Source organism: Octodon degus, unplaced genomic scaffold, assembly GCF_000260255.1.
Source record: "Octodon degus isolate 3935 unplaced genomic scaffold, OctDeg1.0 scaffold00007, whole genome shotgun sequence".
In the NCBI taxonomy this organism is placed as follows: domain Eukaryota; kingdom Metazoa; phylum Chordata; class Mammalia; order Rodentia; family Octodontidae; genus Octodon; species Octodon degus.
In genome coordinates, this window is record NW_004524583.1 from 1608292 (window position 1) to 1629541 (window position 21250).

General features: G+C 37.9%; 1 protein-coding gene across 2 annotated transcripts in view; it reads right to left on the reverse strand.

Moving 5' to 3' along the window:
* Window positions 1-4516: 4516 nt before the first annotated feature.
* The window catches only part of Cd96 (CD96 molecule), a 105952-nt gene continuing 89218 nt past the window's right edge, over window positions 4517-21250 (reverse strand). For both annotated transcript variants that reach the window (XM_023701899.1, XM_004624882.2), the window contains exons 11-14: window positions 10666-10731; window positions 9819-9908; window positions 7389-7512; window positions 4517-4880 (exon numbers count right to left, since the gene is read on the reverse strand). In XM_023701899.1, coding sequence (XP_023557667.1) covers window positions 4727-4880; window positions 7389-7512; window positions 9819-9908; window positions 10666-10731 — 434 coding nt within the window. In that variant the 3' untranslated portion in view covers window positions 4517-4726. The remainder of the gene's footprint in view (window positions 4881-7388; window positions 7513-9818; window positions 9909-10665; window positions 10732-21250) is intronic.

The window sequence follows — 21250 nt, forward strand, 5'->3', positions numbered from 1 at the left end:
ATTATTTGTTGAAACTGTACTTCCAATTTGATTTGAAACTGTCTCATTGCTATCCGTTTATCAATAAAACTTTGAAAAAAAAACAAAAGAAAACTCATGCTGAATAAAAAGAAAAGCTTTTTGTTTTTTTACTAACACAAATTTTATCCTTCAGTTTAGGCAGTTATACAGCATGTAACACATGCTACTTCTGGGCTGTGTGTGTAGGTTAACTCTACTACCATGATAAATTAATGAATTTTTGTGGTATACAGTATCTAAGTTATGTATCTTTTAAGGCTGGGTGGGGGTTGGATGATCTGAGCTGGGTTTGGCTTGAGTGATTCTGCTCTACTCCACAAGTCTCCTATGTTCCTAATAATTGGCACTATTATACTCGCTTGAAAATCTCATGTTATAACTGAGAGCAAGACAGGAAATCCACACTACAATCACTTTTGTAGCCTTAGGTTAGTCATGCCTATTTTGCTCCAATGCTACAAACAGGTCACATGGTTAAGCCCAAAGTCCGGGAGTTTTATGTTGCAAAACTTAAGAAAATCATTCTTAGCTAGTTGTGATGGCATACTCCTGTATTCTTGGCACTCAGAAGGCTGAGGCAGAAGGATTGCCTTGAGTTTGAGGCCAGTTTGGGCTACATGGTGAGTTCAAGGCCACCCTGAACTATACAGTGAGACCCTGTCTTAACAATAATAAAAAAATAAAAGAAAATCATTCTTTCTGAATAACAATGTTACTCAACACAGGGCTTTTGAATGAGTACTAAAATAGCTGACATGTGTCTTCTTTTAAGTGAAAATGAAGGTGATGATGGAGATGCGTGGATACCTTAGGGATTGAAGTCTCATGCTGTTCGTCTTTGGGGACATAGCTAAAGCCCCAACAGGAGAGAAGAGCTGCCGCTTTGATCTGGGCTTCATGAATGTGTGTGTACATATTTAAGGTGGAGGTGACATTGTCATTTCGTCAAATGAAGGATGCCAAGGTTATAGTACTACGTCAGAGGCCTCTATATTGCGGGTTTATGAAAGGTTCCTCCAAGCCATTCACCAAAACAGACTTTCATCCCTACTCACATGAATCAAGTAGCAAGTAAACTTGCAAATGTTGATCTGAACTTACAAGAATAAATAATACCAAATAAGGCACTTCTAGGAAAAAGCTAATATAAAAACACTGTAAGATTGGTTATATGGATTTATGTTGTACTATAAAACTGTTTCTCCTTTTAGAGAAACAATGTATTTATCTCCAACTCTGCCAGCTTTTACTGTAGTACCTCTACTTATATTCATGTCTCCTGATGAAATGACAAAATGTAAGCACAACTCTTACTGTTGGATAAATTGTATTAAATGAAGATAACTGTATGCATAAAGCAACAGTTATGTAATGAATCCAAAGTTTATCACTTGAAAACTAATGAGGCATTAAGGATAATCAAGGACGAGCAATATCAGCTTATTTTTCCATTTATTGAGCTGTATTGGTTGTCTTTTGCTATGTAACAAGATATACCAAGCTTGGTGGTACTAAACAGTAAGTACACTTTCTCTTACAGTATTTTTCAGTTCAAAATTCAGGAAAACATCAAGGGGATGGACCTGCTTCTATTGAAGGAATGGCCCCAAACTCAGCTAAGGTTGCAGGTGTCTGAATATGTGACTGCAGGGTCTGCTTCCAAGATGGCCTAATTACACAGATGGTAAACTGAGTGTTGATGTTGGAAGGCCACAGGTCTTTGACAACTGGAGCTGAATAAACCTGCTTACATGTCAGCATGGCATTAAAATGGACTTCCTGCACAGCCAGTGATCTAAAAAAGATTATGCTGGGAACTCCAGGGTGTTCTATGATGTAGCCTTTGAAGTGACACTCTGACCATTTTGACGGTCTTACTGTCTGTACCAGGGTGAAGCCAGGCAGTTGTACTCAGGATTTTGCAAGTGTGTGACTGTGAGTGTGAATACCTACTTCAACCTTGCACCCCTCCTAAGGGGCTCATTCACCTCACTTGAATCCTGCCCTGGGTTTATACCTCAGTCACATTCATGTCTTAAAGGGTTATAGAGGATATGAATAACAGGAAAGAACCAACTGAAGGTGTTACAATACTCCAAGAGCTAAATATCTAAACTTCTAATCATTGAGCAGAGACTTCCACAAATTCAGCTGTATTCAGCCTTCCCCAAACATATTAATTACCTGAGTGCTGATGTCAGCACTTTGCTTCTTAGAGGCATGGATGATTTTCACTGGGAGTTAAACATCCATGGTACTAAAAAAATACACATTTGAAATATTTTCACGTGTGTTCATGGACAAGTATTCTGTAATTGAACAAAATGTGTCCTTTAGGAACCAAAGTCCACATAGAGTTTTCCTGTCTTTGTGTTTGTCAGCATCATCTATTCTCTCTGGGGCAAAGATCATGAAAGGGTTTGGGGGTCAGTGAGGATCAGTAATTTTTTCATGCATAAACTATTGCTCAACAGGGAGGTCTGGCTAAGCAGATTTCTCTTCTATCACCTATCCATTCTGTGTAGACTGTTTTGTAAAAGAACGGTATCAGTGCTAGTCTAATTTAAAGCTCTTTGTCTAGTTCCAGACAGATCAAAGCAGTCTGCTTGGGTGAACAGGAAAGTCACTAGTTGAAAAGTAAGCTAGTAAGAATTAGATAAATTTCAGACTGTGTTAGGTTTCTTTACACACTTTGGCAGCAGTTTGATGCACTCCCACAAACACAGAGCTGAATCTGAGAATGAAACCTCTCTCAGTTCACCTACTTTAAGAGTCTAATGAGCTCTGGTTATCTATCGGGCTGTGTAGTTACTAGGTAGTTGTCTGTCTGATGCTCCCTCATCCTGGTACTTGTGTCAGGATGGATGAGCAGTATGAAAGAGGACTGGACTTGTGATTCTTGATCAGAGCACTGTTTTTCTTTTCTTCTCCTCCTCCTCCTCCTCCACTTCCCCCCTTTCTCTATCTTTCTTCTTTTCTTTTAAAATGTATTCTATAGGGTCAGACTGTGCAGCTCAGGCTTGTAGTGATTCCCCTGTTTTCAGCCTCCCCAGCACTGGGATTACAGGCATGTACCACCATGCCCAGACTCAGCTGCTGGCTCAGAGCTCACCAGAGAATGGGGCCAGTGCAACTTGTAGGACCTGTTTTTTCTCTTTCTTTCTTTCTTTCTTTCTTTCTTTCTTTCTTTCTTTCTTTCTTTCTTTCTTTCTTTCTTTCTTTCTTTCTTGAATTTTTTTTCCCCAGAACTGGGGATTGAACTCAGGCCCTTACACTTGCCAGGGAAGCACTTATTCCACTGAGCCATCTCCTCACCCCCTGTTTTTTCTTAAATGAAAATAAACACCAAAATTTTAGGGTGAAGACTGGCTGCACCTTATTATGTGGAACTCTTCCTAGAACTGTTACCTTTTCTGCTTTGTTATGGTTTGTGTCTGGTTGTCCCCCCAGAGGCTCATACAGTTATGGGGTGGCTTCTAGAGTTTGTGATTAATTCATGATCCAGTGCTGGGATTATGGGTGTCAGTGCTCCTGGGATTATGAGTACTACACATGGCCTGGGACAGATAGCCTGAATGCAACATAAGGGAGACAGACTTTCTGTTGCTATTGCTGCCGCTACTCCTCCCTTTTGCTTTTGCTCTGTTATGGTCTTTTGCCACCAAGAACTGCTGCCCTCTGCCTCGGAGCCAGCCAAGTGGAGGACCTTGTTGTGATGGCTTTTCTAATGAGAATCTTTGGTCCTCATCTTGAGCATTGCTTCCTGGCTCTGGAAGGGAAGATGATGCACCGCTCAGCCTTGTGGAGAAGCTTATTGTCTTGGCTTTTCTGATGGGAACTCGGCTTTCCTCATTGCTGGAGGAGCTTGGGACCTCACTGTTACTGAGGATGGCTGTGGTGCTTTTGGGGGAGCTCTGGTGCTTACCTTGAGCACTGCTTCCTGGCTTCAGCTCAGATCCCTCAGCTTTCCAGCTGCACAGACCTCCCAGCTTCCACCAGTGACCTTTGGGCCTTCCCAGCACAGATCCATGAAGCAGGCCTGCGTGAGACTTTATTGTGGGCTCTAGGCCTCCACTTGGACTTGGGGGAGGCATTGTTACGGACTCTCAGTTTCCAGCTGGCTTCATGCAAGATACTAGGATTTAAGCCCTCAGCTGAAGTCTTTAGTGCTTATGTGTGTGGACTGAATTTCTGCACTTCTTGCATATGACTCTTGGGTGATTCATTATAAAATACCATTATAAAATGTGTTCTGTTTTATATTCTTCCCCTTGCAAAAACCCCAAACCACAATATTCTTCTTTTAATTTTCTTCGGCAAAGCCACAAAAGTTGAGATTGCTATGATTCTGGCAAATGGTTTAGGATGTTGGGATGTATCCAAATGAAGACAGTCTGGCTTAAGCTCATGTTTGAAATCAGTGTTTTCTCCTCAATCAGAGAATTAAAACAAAAAAATGGAAACACTTCAATTATTTTTTAATGACAGAAACTTAAAGTTCACCTTTTACATACTCAAGATAATTCCTACATGCAGAATGAGAGCACTGCTATGTCCTTTCACTCTGATTTAAATTTCAGGCAAATGTGGATGAAAAATGGAGTTGCTTGGAAAACTAGTCATTCAATTCTGGTCTGAACGTCAGCTGAAGCACAGGTTTGGCTGGAGGGTGATGACATTACCAGGTGCAGTGTCTACCTTTTCATTAGGATTCCAGCAGAGCTCCGCTGCATGCTAAGATCTCCAAGGACTGTAGGGTCTCCATCTCATGGCAAGGCAGGTCACTTCCCATGGGCTCGTGAATGCATGTATACTCGATGGGAGGTGGCGGTGGCTTGAAAGGTGGGGGTCTTTCCATGCTAGAAAGAAAATAATGCTTTTTCAATGCTAAGAATGTGAGATGGAATTTTGTAAAATTAAAAGACAGGTTGATGAAAAAAGATGCACTTTTTCTCACCGGCATTGGGGTTGAGCCCAAGGCTTTAGCAAAACTGCCAGTTGCCCAGGATGAGCTACAACTCATGACACTCCTGCTCAGCCTCCCAGAATGCAGGGATAACAGGCATGGGTCACCAAGCCAAACAAGATATACCTTCTTCCTTTCCTCAGAAGCTAAGAAATTTTGTGGGCTTCCTTCTGTCCTTGTTAGTCCTATCAGCCATTTGAACACTACAACCACGGTATAGAATTTTATATTTTGCCAAATAACTCTAGCTTAATATCACTTATTATGTATCTAAGAATTTGATATTATTGTTGTCATTCTACAGATAAAACTGAGGCTCAGAGGTCTTAGGAAATTTACTCAAGAGAGTCAGATGATCAATCACAGTCTTTTAACCAGAAGCTATCTATCCTCTGCATGACAACTGCCTCCTAATCAATAAATAAAGTTTTTCTCTTATGTGACTTGAAACAATCCTCCAAAGACAAAAGTCTTAAAAGTCAGAGACTTAAGACTGAAATACCTCAACGAGTCCCTCTGGCACCCTACTCTCAGGTTATGCTCAGGCATTCATATGTCTGTGGACTTGGCAGAGGTTGTAAGTGGAGCTCTTCTGGATCTGAGTTCATTGGTATTGGCTGGGTAGGGTCAGAATCTCTCTCATGTCATGAATGTTCTGCAGGTTGCCCCTGTACCAGGTGCCATTTAGCACCATTCCTTTCTGCCTGACCTGCATCAGTCATCCAGGTTAGTGTAAGATTTAGCTGTGCAAATGCTCCAGCTATTTTGATAGCAGACAATAGAGCTATATATATTTCAGCACGTTTACTGGCTCAGTCCATGCTGCCCTAGTGATCAACAGCATCTTAGAGAGACAGAGAAGGCCATAAAAGAAGGTCGAAATCTATGTATTATAGACATTTAAATAGATAATAAAAAAGTTAATTCATATTTTCAAAATTCTGTTTTCTGTGTAATTTAAAAAAATCACTTAATCCTTAACTACATGTTTTTGGATGTTTTAATAGAGGCTTAAAGTATGTCAAAAGGACAATACAATTGTGTGAATCTTGTACTTCTTTCAGAGAAACAGTGAATTTCTTAACTTCGTGTCGTGACCAAAATGAAAATCTCAGCCAACTTAGAATTTTTAACTAACCATAAAACATTTGTGGACTTTCTTCTGTCTTTGTTAGTCCTACTAGCCATTTGAACACTACAGTCACAGTGTTAATATATCTATGTATCTATCTATCTCTCTATATATTTTTAATGTATTTGGTACAGGGTCTCACTATGCAGGTCGGACTTGCAGTGATCCTCCTGTTTTCAGGGTCCCCAGTGCTGAGATTATAGGCATGCCCCACCATGCCCAGACTTGGTTGCAGGCTCAGCACATCCTGGGGGCAGGGCTGGCACAGCATGTGTGATCGGGAATTGAACCCTGGTCCCTGCACTTGCCAAAGCAGGTGATTAGTCTGCTGAGGTATCTCTCTGGGCTTTAAAAAAATGATTTATTTATTTATCTATTTATTTATTTGGTACAGGGTCTCACTATGCAGCTCAGACACACAGTGATCAATTAATATTTATATAGAATTTTATGTTTTTCTAAGTAATTTTAGCTTGATATCAATTATCGTGTATCTAAGGCTTTGATATTCAGAACCTGCATGTGGTTACAGAGCCTTCAAGGATGCTTTGTGGGAAAAAGAAGAGGATGTTGTCATGGCAAGTTTGGCATCAGATAGCCATACTCAGCACAAGGAGGGTCAGCTCTGTATTTTATGGGGTCTCCTGTAACTATGGCCGAATCCAGACTCATCTAAAATAGTTGATTCAGAAAAGAGAAGCTTAACCTTAATGCCACTTCAGACTGCTAAGTGGAAAACAGTTCTGGAAAATGTTTCAATAAAACAGAAATGGGGAAACCCAAGCAACATTTCTTCCCCTTAGGGAAAAAGGAAAAGGGCAGTAACAGCCCACTCTGATAAAAAGCAGCTGGAAATCTCTTAAAATTACCTTTCTCACTCAATTTCACAGTTGAGCATCTGGGCCCAGCTGAACCTGAGCAGTTCAAAGATGCATGAAAATGGAAAAATAATGAAGATTAAAAGAAAAATCAGTTTCAGTTTTGAGGTGAAGTGAGGCTCAGTTCCCATTTCATGCCCAATGACTTGTCCCATCTGATGAGCGTTACTGTCTGAGGAAGCCAACGCAAAGAGAGGTGCTGAGGCAGGAGATGTGCATTGGTATGGATTGGGTCAGTGTTTGGAAATGGATAGCTTCTCTGAGCAATGAGCCTTTTGTGCTAATTAATACATGAGAAGAACACTATATGGTGGCAATATGTTTTTTTTTGTGGAGGAAATATTTTGTAAGGAGAAAGATCAGTTCCTACACATCTCCACGCTGTACTCACATTTCTCTTAGATACTGACACCATTTTCTCAGTCCAAGACCAAATAGTACCACACAGAAGGCGAGCAGAGCTGCTACCATTACCGGCCACGACATTCCATCTTTGGTCTTTTGGACTGCAATATCTGAAAAGGGCATATAGAGAGGTGAACTTTAGTGTCAAACTTTGGCATCTGGAAAAGAGGAACAGATTATTTCTCTAGGGTTGAGTGCATGGCTGAGTGGTTGTACATTTACTTAATTATACCCATGGCCTCAGGATTATGCCTAGAACAACACAAAGTAAAAACCAAACCAAAATATGTTCCTAATGCTCAAAGCATGCTTTCTTTCCAAAGTGTCAGGAAGGTGTTCATTGTCTATGGTCATAGTTTGAAGATGTACTTATGAATTGTTACACAAGACACAGTAACTTGATTATGTATCTTGCCAACAATTTTCTATGACTATATAAGCACATATGTATATTATGAATATATATCCCTTTTGTTACAAGTAGACATACATTACTCTGTCCTTCAACCCCCCTTTTTTGGTACCAGATGTCAAATTTATGATGTTACCTTTGCCAGGCATCTAACCCTTTTTTCTTGAAAAAAATTTAAAACCTTTCCCATACCCATGTTTAGAGATTTATTTTAATTTTTAGAGATTGGTTAATTCCCCAATTCTACTATAATTTATGTAATTGATTTCTTAATATTAGTGGTTAAATTAATGCTAAATTTTGTTATTTTTAGAAACATTGTAATGAAAATTCCTATGGATTACGGTATAGTATATATTTGGCTATTCACATTAAGCAGATCATTTACATAAAAAATTATCTATGTTGGCTTTTCTCATTGTTTTAACAAGACAGTAAACTGTTCATAGTTATATTGCTCCATTATTACTGATTTTCATGAAGAAAAGTCTCAAAAAATTAGAGGCTGAAAACTTGGATCTAAAAATACTAGTTTTTAAGTCTTTCCTGTCTTACATAGTTTGGATTTCAGCCACATATTATCATGTCAGAGTACAGTATGAATGCTGAAGGTTTTCCTTTTCATATAATGCCTATGCAAAGATTTGAGATCTTTCTATTTGAGATCTTTCACCCTACTTCAGCCCTGTCAAAGGAGACACTGAGGGTACACTGGAAGCTGAGATAGTCTATACCACATGGTGCATCTTCTATAAGGTGGCTGGATAATCCACAATGCAAACTGCTAGCGTGCTAACCACAAAAGAAGCCATACAGATTGTGAATTCAGTAAAAGGTGAAAGATTTATATGATCTGAAGAGAAACCAGAGTATAGATTGTGAATTCAGGAATTAGGGGAGTTCTGCTCAAATCAAAGTTTACTAGGCTGTACACTCATAAGATGGTGAGCTTTACCATTTGGCCTTCCATGGTTAGAGAAATCACAGTGCAAAGGGTTTTAATAAGCATTACATCAATGCCTACAAACTATATTCCAAATATAGTTGAGACCCTTACCTCAGAATGTCATAGTGGAGAAGTAGACTCCAATCTTGCTAAGCACTTCTAAGCTAAGCTAAGCTAAGCAAAGCACTTCTTCAGGGCATCAGTATTCTTAAAGACATGGGAAGCACCTTAATTTGAGGCTAAATTGTCATGATATATGCAGGATGATGCTTTAGTGATCTGAATTAATTAAGGTCATGTGGATCTCCATGTGGTGATTTCACCAATCAAGTGAAGCACCCCCACCACAGACAACTTGGAAGTGAGAGTTAGTTACACCAGTGAATTTATAGATCTGAGCTACCTTGAGATGGTTCCAACATTACTGAATCCCTTGGTCTCTTGTGATATAAAATAAAGGCATAAATTTTGCACAGAGAACATTTTATTAGTTGAATTACAGAAGTACTCTTTGTTTGAACAATTTCTTTCTTCTCTTATGCTATATTTTCATAGACTTGAAATGATTTTTGCTCTTTTTTTTTCCTCAGTGCCAGGAATTGAATCCAAGGACTCATGCATGCTAAGCAAATACTCTCCCATGGGCAGCATTCCCAGTCCTCTTGCTAGTTTTCACCTGGCTAGTTTTTTTTTTAAGATTTAATTTAAATATCTACTCTCAGAGCATTTTCTGTCTCAGTTAGAATTAGGTCTTTTTGTTAGATTGTGACATTTTAGCATAATGCTTCTGGCAAATTGTATGATTATTTATTTGCTATGCCTTATCTCTAGTAGATTACAATCTTCAGGAGCCCATTGTTATTTATGTACCCAAAAATTGGCAAAATATTCAACTTTTTTTTTTTTTTTTTTTTTTTTTTTGTGGAACCGGGGATTGAGCTCAGGCCCTTGCGCTTGTTAGGCAAGCACTTATTCTATTGAGCTATCTCCCTGACCCCTCAACAAATACTTATTGAGTAACCAAAACATAAAATTCAAAAATGTGGCAAATGACTCACCAGTGATATACACTGTATTATTTTTATTCAGTCTCATAGCAGTTGTGAGGATTTCTGAAAAGCCTCCCAATGTGCTGGTGATGATGTCACCTAGGGATATAAAAGGAAATTTATGGATTGAAGTGAGTAGCCATCTCAGTCTGATCAAGTGTATAAAGGCATGATTGAGTTTCACATACTATTGAGCAAAGCTCAATAGGTATGGCCTGACTGTCCCTAAAACATTATATGTAAAGCTTACTAAGGACCAATTTATAGCAAGGCTAGGGTCCTAGGATTTGTCTAATAGCTACCAAATGAGTGAAATTTCCTACTGGTCTAATGAAAAGAAGAAAAACTGAACATTTTCAAATAAGAAAAAAATAACTGCTAAAAATCTACATGAGAAATTTAAGTGGTATGGAAAACTGCCATAAGTGATGTCATGGAGAGAGGAAGCCCTGTCTGTGTTCTTTCAGGGTAACAAGAATTCAGCTGCTTAGAATGCTGACTTTATCCATTCTAATGTGTTTATAAGGTCAATAAAAATTCCTTACAAATCCATGCTGAATAATTATTCCATTCCCAATGGAAAAATTAAAAATTCAAAGACATTCTTCATGGTTATAGCTGGCCACAAAATGCTATTTGCAGATTTCCCTTTGAAATAAAAAAGTTTAAGGCTTTGGTTTTTCTACTTTCTTTGACTGGGAGAAATCTTGATTCTGTTTATTGTTGTTTTCATCATCAAGATGCACTTTTAAGTATCTATCTCATGTTGTTCTTTTTCAGCTCTTGTTTTTCTTCCCTTTCCAAAATAAAGTAGACCGCAACCTTCTGTGTGCCTAAATCTTCCCCATGTACTCACCATGAAGAGATGAGCCTGTACCCAAGGTAGATGAGCTGTATGATTCACTGGGTATCCATGAAACCACTAAGGGTAGAATACATTGGAAGAGTTAATCATCTAGAGGACTAGTTACCTATTTTCTCTTTTTCACCATTCTTATTAGATCTAGTTATTGGATTAATAATATCCCTTAGTTATTGTGGACTTATCAGTTCCACAATTTCACAAACAAGGCTAAACAGAAAGAGTCAAATGGAATGATTTCAGGGCTCCAGGAAGGCCAAAGCCAGATTTTCTCTGGGCTAAGATCAAGACCTTCTCTGGGTGGTCTGTATTTATTTAGTTATCAGAAGGAAGGAGGGGAGTACTCAAGAAGGGCGAAATACTCAAGGACTTCTCCAAGTAAGGTATTAAGTTTACCCACTCAGGAGTGAGATGCCTGTGGCTAGTCTTTATCTAGCTGAGGTTGGATCTAGGTATTCTTAGATGTGACCTTGTCTTATCCTTTGAGGCTTTGCAGCTTCACACACCATTACAGGTCTCAGTAGGGATTAGTGTCTCAAGAGGTCCACTTATTATGAATCTGCTGCCTATCTCCAGGCAGGTGGCCTAGACATTGGACAGACTCACAAGTAGACACAAAAAACATTGGTTAGTTTTAGTCCTACTCAGGGCTGCTTTGTAGTAGTCTTCATCATCTAATAATTATGGGAGGGAAAGTATTTTAATGAGTACTTAAAGCAATAATATTGAACTGCCCAGCAGTATACCTTAGCTCATCCTAGAAAAGTGAGAAGTTAGGGTTACTAGCAGTTCAGATGTCTCTAACCTGGGAAAGTTTTGCTCATAGTCATTACTATGGTTTGAAGTTTTCACCTTTAAAACCCAGGAGTTGCCAGCATCACAGTGTTAAGAGGTGGAACATCTATGGGGTGACTCAGACATAAGAGCTCCTCTTCTCACGGATGAGATTAAGGTCTAGATAAAAGAGGTAGAGCTCAGCCTTGCCTGTCTATCCTCGACCATGTGTGGACACAGCGAGGCTTTAACCAGATCCAGATATCTAGACTTTCAGAGCTATGAAAAAATTTTTTTCTCTTCTTTATAAATTACTTTATCTGTTAGTTTAGTTTTGTCTGCACCAATGGACTAAAATGGTCATTTGGAAATTGGAAAAAGGATCAGAAAGCAAACACTAGTCATGGAGAATTTATCCTCACTGTTCTCATTCACATCCATGAATGACCAAGAAGGAATGAGAATGAATGAAAGTGCAGGTGTGTTAGGGTGGACTACAGTCAGGAAAAGGCGCCAATGGGACTTTGAAGACCTTGGTGGATCACACGTCAGGGAACAAAGTATTTTGTGTTTGTAGCCTAGCTGACTGTAGACACATCTGTGTCAGTAGAGAGTTGTAGATTGCTTTAGTGACAGGTCGTATTAGCTCTTCAGTGAGCACCTTTAAGGCTTTCAGAAGCTAATTTTTCTCTTGAGTAGATGACAGCAAACTTGGTTAGTACACAGAGTTGCATTCATTTTGTTTATTGCCTGCTCCTTTCCTGGAAAGAAAGATCCATGTCTTCGTACCACCTGCATTTGATAGCAGGTCTCCAACATAGTGTAAAGTGAAATGCTACAGCAGTGCATGGTTGCAATCAGTAGAAATGTGTTATACTCACTTATTTAAAACAGTAGAGTGTATAAGGTTCCCAGTTAAGTGTTTATGTGTCAAGACAAAAATAATGAAGAAAATCAAAACAAATATTTATAATACTTTTAATCTACCCCACACTCTTGTTTGTAGCTAGATGTCAACAGCAGCTGCAACAGTCGACAAATGAATGATCAAAGAGGTATAAATTGATGGTTTTAGGGATTTCTCAGAAGACAATTTGTTGTCCTCTGACCATATTATGAATAGGTCAAGGAAATGTTCTTTCCTTCAGTTTAATTATCTTACCCTGCATATGTACTCTTGACTAATTTTTCTTCTAGACAGAGTACCAAGGTTTATAGATGATAATGAAATAGATACTTTATTTGATGAAATCACTACCCAGGAATTTAACTGACAAAGAGCAATAACTTATTATAAAACAATCATCATTATGCCTGAATTAAGGAAAAACAATGAAGAAGGCCATTAGTTCTGGATACAATTAAAGGGTTTTGTTAAATTTGGTATTTCCAATGTCTAACTTTCAGAGCTTGATGTCTTTTATTTAGCATCTCTTAAAAATATGTGTTTACGAAAAGATAAGGTTAAAAATGGTTGAAAAGTATAACTCCTATTAGGGATATAGGCATTTAAAACAAGATATATTTCACTTTATTATCAGTGAATCATCAAAGAGCATTTTGTAACAATTAGTAGCACATGGGTACCATTATTTTTTTCACCTAACAAAGTGGCTTTGGACAATATGGATTTTCTCTGTGCAAAACAACTAGACAAAACATGATTTCAAGTCATCATGATCAACACAATCCATTCAAATAGTAAAAATAGGAATAATTAAATCTGTGCCAATTATTTGACCATTTCATAAAAATTCTTTTTAGACTTCTACAATCTTTTCCAGCATTGAAAAATTCCTCAGTATTACATACATTATAGTTAAATACAAAACCTCCATTTGAAAAGTAGGAAGCTGTTTTTTTACTTTTGTCTTTAAGAGTTGTTGATTCATATGTGATAAAAATTTTAGAGAGGAAAAAAAAATTTTAGAGAGGATTGTGACAGTCTGAGAGGGGTGAAGAAAAAGGAGCTTACATTTGATGGATCCAACAAGTTTGAAGATACTTAAGCATTATAAAAGAGAAACTTCAAGACCAGAAACATAAGTCAGAGTTTTCCACAAGATGAATTGTTGAACAGTAATTGTATCTCATGCTCCCACAAGGAAGAGTTCTTCATGAAGAAAACTTGTTTATAGAAGCTTCTGTGAGATAAAAGTGGCTGAAGTAAGAGGGTCACAAGTCTGAGCCCATTCCGGGCAACTTAGTGAGTTGGAGTCTTTGTTTCAAAGAAAAAAAAAATTGAAAAGGGTCTGGGGATATAACTCAGCCAAAGGCACTAGGATTAATCTCTAGTACCAGAAAGAAAGGATGGAGGTGGGGGAGAAGTCACTTGTTTCCTCCAGCTATTGATTTTTCAATAAAACAATACTTTTCTGAGAGCTCATGCACGCCTATCACTTAGGTATTTAACCCTTAGGATGTACTGGCTACTCCATTTGGCATTTTTATGTCTCCTTTGGACTCTTTCAGCAGAATTGTGTTGCGGTTGTCCTTTAGTTGTCTGAGATGGTCTGTGTTCTTGAAGGAATCATCAAGTTTGTTACATATGAGTTAATCCTTCTTTAAATATTGTGAACATCCATTTTCATCAAAATCAATGAATGAACATCACGGTGACATTTGGATGGTAAATACCACCTTTACTGATAAACCAATATCACCCAAAATAGAAACACAGGGATACTGCATTGCAGGAACTTCTCAAGCAAATTGTTACATCCTTTTCTGAGCATAATATAAGCTCTGTAAAAATTGCTTTAAATTTAGTTCTTGGTAAAGCTTATCCATCAGAGAAGGCTACTTCTCATCTATGGTGAAAACAGTATCAATTTCATAGCATAGTATCTTTCCTTTAGCTGAAATAACTCTTTGACATTAATCTATGACCAGTTTATAGTTGTCAGTGACATTATGTCATGTTAGAGACTTTTTCCATTTGTAGGAAAATCTACTTTGAGTCATCAAAGTCCTTATTTCTGTGAAGTTTGACAGTTACTTTGATAAAACTACAGATGATTTCCGTTACATTCACATGATTCTGGAGGTGAACAGAACTCTTGTTGAGTCGGAGCATCTTTTTCACAAATTTGTAGACTTCTGATGAATCAGTTTTTGTCCAGTCTTTTAAAGTCATCTTGAAGTCCTTGCTTTTGTCCCAGAGCAATGACAGAGGTGGCAACAATGTCCAGATATGCAGCGCCTGCCTGCATGGCTTTCCATGATCTTGGGCTTCTGTTTTGACTTCCTCTTCAAGGAGAATATGTCCTGTGGCAGCACCACTCTTGCTGCCAGGGTGCACACACTGGGGCTAGCTACTCTGCCCATCCTTGGCATTGTCTCCCAGTGTATGGATAAGGCCCTTATATTCCTCTCAATCAAAAGATAGTGACACTCAAACCTCTGAACTATCCTTCTGAATAAGGAAATTACAAGGGTTGATATGAAATCATTGGGCTCAGCTATCAAGAAGCTGGACAGAACTATCCAGGACATAGAGTGAGAGATGGATACATTGATAAGATTTAAGAGAAAGGGCATATAAGTTTTGAAAGCATAAGGAATTCATGGTCAAAGGACATAATAAAGTCCCTCTCTGAAGTTAGTAAGGAACACTGTGAAGGGGTGTGTGTGTGTGTGTGTGTGTGTGTGTGTGTGTGTGAGATAAGTGTATCTTTGGTATTCGCATTGATGGTGAGCCTGAGCTTGCTGATTTGGGTGATGAAATGGGTTGGAAGCAGAAGGGCCAGAGGATCACAACATTCTCTTGTTGTCTGATTTAGGCATATTGACTGGTTTCAATGAAGCTTTCACATTCACTGGAGCACAGTGATGGCAAGGGAAATCAGAAAAGAAAAAAAACAACAACTAAAAAAACCCCCTAAGTTTTTCTACTTCATGACTTTGTCACCTGAGTTTTAGGGTAGAAGGATGTATAGATATTAACTATATATAATAGCATATATGTGGCATGAAGATGGTTAGATTGCATAGTCTCATTTTTAAGTAGTTAAAATATGTATTTCTGGTACAAATCATAGGGAAGTTTGAAGGTGAATTAGCATCATATTTCAAATATTCTTGAATCCTGTTCAAGTTTATAAGCAAAATGATAATAAAAGACTATATTAAAACATAATGTAGTTAAATGCAATATACTCAGACCACTGTAGTGGCATCTAAACATATATGAGCTCCATGAAATTTATGCAAGAGTAAAATATCCCACCGAGTATGTTCACATACAGCAAAGGCCCCAGAAATGCTGGAAATGCAGCCATTATCATTTTTTTTGTCTCTAAACATTTCATAAATCTGTTCAAATAAACACACTGAAAAGAAAAAATGTGCCAAAGCCCATCATGAATCTTGCCAAATGCATCATCCAGTACTGGATGCTGCATTACAGTCCAAGCTAAGAAGAAGAAACATGTTTCAGAAATGGTTTTGGAGTGAGCAATCAATTTCTACTTGTTGGATCCTAATGTGTTTTTGTGAATGATCATAAATAAAGCAACTAACTGCAGGGGATATTTTCTCCAGGTTTATAGACTGGTTAACAAGCTCTTCTTATTCTTGCATAAATAAGAAAGTGTACCTATACACTGCCAGGGAAAAGTTCTTTGTTTGGCTTCAGACTCTCTGATTTCACCCTTTCCAAAGCCATTTTTATGATAAAAATGATAAAATGATACCATGGGAAAAGAACAAGTAATGTGTAGCTCATTCCATTAGGTATCTGTGAAATGACCAAGCATGTATTGCATAAGTGATGAGGCAAGATGTTCCAGCAACATATTTTCAGCATCCCAATTTCTGGGGCAGAAAGGGCATTGGGTGACTTCAGCGCTTCACCTGATGCAGAGGACACAAGGATGCCTTCCTCCTCCTATCCCACCCGCCTCCCTGCCACATATGATATTATAATACTCATTTCAATTAGAGAATAAGTTAAAAATTTCAATTAAACAAAATACTTCTTTTCACTCTGTGTATGCCTGTGTGTTTTCTTCTGTCACTGCCCATTTGTACTCATCGCTTCAGTCAGTCAACAAATACTTACTTGTTGAGCACTGATTGCATGCTTGCCACTGTCAGAGGTGACAGGACCCTGCCCTAAGCAAGAGATAAGGAGGCTTAGGTTCCTATTGCTTTGTGCCTTACATTCTAGCATAACTTCAATAGGAACTGAACACATTTTTAAAATATCAGACATTGGAATTATGCTGAAAAGTAAAATAAGGGCTAATTGGCCATAGCTTAAATCTAATGAGGAGGTCAGCATTTTCTTATAACATTGGAGGTCAGTTAGTTAATCTGAGTTGTTGACTTGGCTGCATTCCGAGTCTCCTGGAGAATGTGTGGACCTGGGCACTAGGCTCCCCACAGGCTGAATGTGCTGATGCTCACATCTGAATGGATGGTTAGGGCGTGGGACCCAGCTAACAAGGCAGGTCACTGCTGTGTGCCTGTGGAAGGTGTACTTCTCCCGACACTCTTCCCCTGGGCTCTGCTTCCTCCCTGCACCACCATGCTCTTCACCCATCATGAGGAGCCAGCCAGCCAAAGACTGAGACATTTGAATCCATGGAGCAAGTCAAATCTCTTCTTCAAATTGTAGGTTTCATATTTTGTAGCTAGATAATACAGTTCTTTTTTAAAAATTTTTTTAAAAATTTACTTATTTGTGTGTGTGTGTGTGTGTGTGTGTGTGTGTGTGTGTGTGTGTGTAGCCAGCTCAGCCCACCAGGGGGCAGGGCTGGCTGGCATGTGGTGCTGGGGGAATGAACCGCTGTCCCTGTGCTTTGCCAAGCTTGTTCCAAGTAGGTGCTTTAGACCACTGAGCCATCTCACCAGCCCGATAATACAGTTCTTGAATAAACTTTTATTTATCCCAATTGCTACATAATTCCTATGTGACAATCAACTCATACTAGTTTCTTTGTTAATTCATCTACTGTTACTACTGAGCATTAGCTGGGTCCCTAACTGTTTTAGCAACTGAGCCTATAGGTTAAAAAAGAAAAGCTCATGAAAATTCCATGCGCTATACAGGCTCAAGGATAAAGGATGACAAAACTAATGCAAGTAGAGTTTTAGCATAGTTTATTACAAACAACTCAATTTTATCTTAATACTGTATAGCATAAGTGCAAGTCACTTAAAAAGTATGTACTTCCCTCAGCGTCAGTATTTTCATAGTTAATTATCTGATTGGTACTATTTTTTAAAAAATGTATTTAGGACAAGGTCTATAGGGCCTACAGCGTCTCACTACATAGATTGGGCTCTTAGTGATTCTCCTCTTTTCAGCCTCCCAAGCACTGAGATTACAGGTGTGCCACCATGCCCAGTCTCAGTCACCAGTTCAGTGTGCCCTGGGGTTTTGAGGATCGAACCCGGCCTCTGTGCTCAGATTAAGCAGGTGCTTTAGTCTGCTGAGGTATCTGGCCAGCCCTGATACAAATTTTATAGTTCATACTTTAAAACATTTTTTTCTTCTCCTTTCTAATTTCTTATAACTTTTAAAACCAGTTTTTCATGTTTATATCTGGTAATCTAAACAACTAATTTAAAGATGATATTATTGAATGCAATAATCATTGTGGAATTTCTGTTATTTTGTTTAGTGAAATTCTGCTCATACTTTTGTCCATATCATAATTTGGCTAGTTTAGAAAAAAATGGCTGTCATTTTACATGGATTTATAATTTTCATTGAGTTATTATATTAGCCCATTAAACATCACGTTATTATCAGTTATATGTTTCCTTCATAATCCCTTTTTCTAGTTAAACATACACAAATTTGGGGCCACTATAAGTAACACTATCCATGTCTTTATCCTGTTCCATCTTTTGTATCTCTATCCTGAATGTTGTTCTTCATTTATTTACATAGCTTAAAAATTTTGTTGGTTATATGATATTAAGGTATACTCACTTTTATTTTATTTAAAAATGGAAATCATAGTTGTCATCTAGTATTTACTTTCTTGGTTCAATAAAATGTCATTAAGATTCATTTATGCTGTGAATGGCTGCCATTTGGTCTTTTTTTTTTTTCTGGAACCGGGGATTGAACTCAGGCCCTTGCGCTTTCGAGGGAAGCACTTATTCCACTGAGCCATCTCCCTGGCTATTCAGTCATTTTTCATTCCTCTATAAAATTTTATCATATGCACATACTGTAACTTATTTACTTATTCTCCTGAATCTAGGCATTTAGATTATTTGTAATTTTGCTACGTTAACATTGTCGTCTGATATTTTTGTTCAATCCTCTGTATATGCATGTATTCACATGTTCTGTATCCATATACCACTGGGGAAGGAAGTGTGCACATAGGAATAGAATTGCTACATTATAGGGTATACACATGTTCAACTTTAAAACATAATGCCAACCAATTTGTCATCCCACCAGGAACCTATAAGAAATTACATTAATAATACATGTGGCAGTAGCAGACTTCTTAATTTTTTTTGCCAATTTGTTATGTGCTAAGTAGTTTCTACATGCAAGTCTTTATTTACATTTATTGCTTACTAGAGAGGTATATGTTTTTTAGATGTTTCTAGACACTTTTATTTGTGATACATCTTTTGGCATTCCTATTGCTTTTTATCAACTTTGGTTATTGATTTATATATCTTGAAATGAACTGTTTGATCATTTTTCAATTATATGTGTGCCAACTATGTTTTCCATATTATAACTTGCTTTTTTAGAAATTTAATTAATTAATTTTTTATTTTATTGAGAAACAAATATCAATGAGACAGTTTCAAAACTGATTAATAAGACAGTAGCAATAATTAATACATTGTACATTGTTATCTTCTTAGTGGTTATCCATAGTACAAGATGCAGACAGAATATCATGTCCAAACACTATCAGTACAAATCTTCCTTCTCATTGAATTAAGCAAAAGTAGCTGTATATCTATCCTAACTATTCTGCATATACAGATACAAAATGGTCTTTCATTTTGCCTTTTTTTGTTTAGTCCTGTCAGAAATGGGTATTCCATTGGCATCTAAATACTATAGGTGGGGGCCTGCCCTTAGCTCACTTCTTTAAGTGGCTGCTTCAACAAAGCAGTCAGGTTCAGGTTGCTGTGGTTCAATCCCCACAACTCAAGTCAGCCAAACCTGCCCTGAAGGCATTCAGAGCAAAAAAAAAAGAAAAATCCTAATTAGGGGCCAGGGAGATGGCTCAGTAGAGTAAGTGCTTCGCTATTAAGCACAAGGGCCTGAGTTCGAACCCCGGTTCCGCCAAAAAAACAAAAAACAAAAAATAAAACTAAATACTATAGGTGAATGAATTCAGCAAAACAATCCAACACAGTCCATCAGTCCACAATAGTAGTGGGCTATCCACAGAAGTCGTTGATTTGAGCCTTTCACAGCTCAGTATATTAATATGACTTGACTTTACATACCTTGTTTTTATACTTTTCTGCTGGATGGTTAAGACCAAGATAAAGCAAGACCTATGTATCAAGAAATGCAACTTTTGTATCTGATAAGGTCAGTCAAATAATGGCAGGATTTATCCTGTAACCCTGTACTGCACTTTGTAGATCCTTTGTCAGTGTCAGCAATGTGGATAACTTACGGCCATTTTTTGCCCAATTTTCTCTCTGTTAAAGCCTGAGAGAATGTTTTGTCTCTAGGTGACTTTTCTTAGGCACACTCTATGTCATTGATTACATTCCTCTGTGGCCCCATAATCTTCTTGATCAGAAAATTTGGGGCACAACTGAGTTACATGATGTTATAGTGTAGGATCTCCTATGTCCTGAGTCTTCACTGACCTTGAAGGGCTATGGACAAAATGTTGGCTGTCCTTGCAGCCCTTCTATCTCTCTGATTTTTGTTCTGTAAACTTAGGTTGTTAACCCTCCAGAAGAGAAGCTTATTATTACCCTATATATTATGCAGTTGGGTTTAACTTCACTATCTGTCTGAGTATCAAACATCTTGCACATAACATGGAACAAGTATTTTCCATCAAGTATTCATATGTTAAACATCAAGTCCCTACAGAGTATGAAGACAAAAATTTAAAGAATGAAAAATATTTAAAGAATATGAATAAACAATTACATATTTTATGCAGAAATTTAGAAATCTAACCATATACAGCATTGTAGCAGGACAGTCCTGTGACTTTTTTTTCTTGTGTCTTTTTTTCATTTATTGTCCATTAAAAAAAAACTTACTTGTGAGACTGTATGGTAATAATTGGTATGTCATGGCAAAAAGTACGTATTTAGAAGACCAGAATGACAGGCATTCCATGCATGACCCTTCTATCACACAACGGTATCTTCAGTGCATTTGCTTGGTTGACAGCTTAGACAGGGTGACAATCCTTCCAATTAACTACTAGTTTCAAAAACCTGCTGATGTTTCGCAGGATCATTGCCTTGCCCATCTTGTGCATATAAAAGTATAGCTTTGTCCCTGTCCTGTTTCCCAGCTTTCTTCCTTGCTCTCTCCTCATTGGCCAATCCTCAAATTCTTGCTTTTCTTCTAATGGTATTATACTTTCCTATTTGTATTTCTTCTTTTGAGTTCTTACACTAGGGAGAATATACAATATTTATACATGTGGGGCTGATTTATTTCACTTATGAGTATACTCTCAAGTGGCATCCACTTAAATATAAAGGCTTCAAGTTTATCATTCTTTATAGCTGAGTAATACTCCATTGTGTAAAAATACCACATCTTTTTCAACCATTCCTCAGGTGATGGGCATCTTGGTTGTTTCCAAGATCTGGCTATCACAAATTG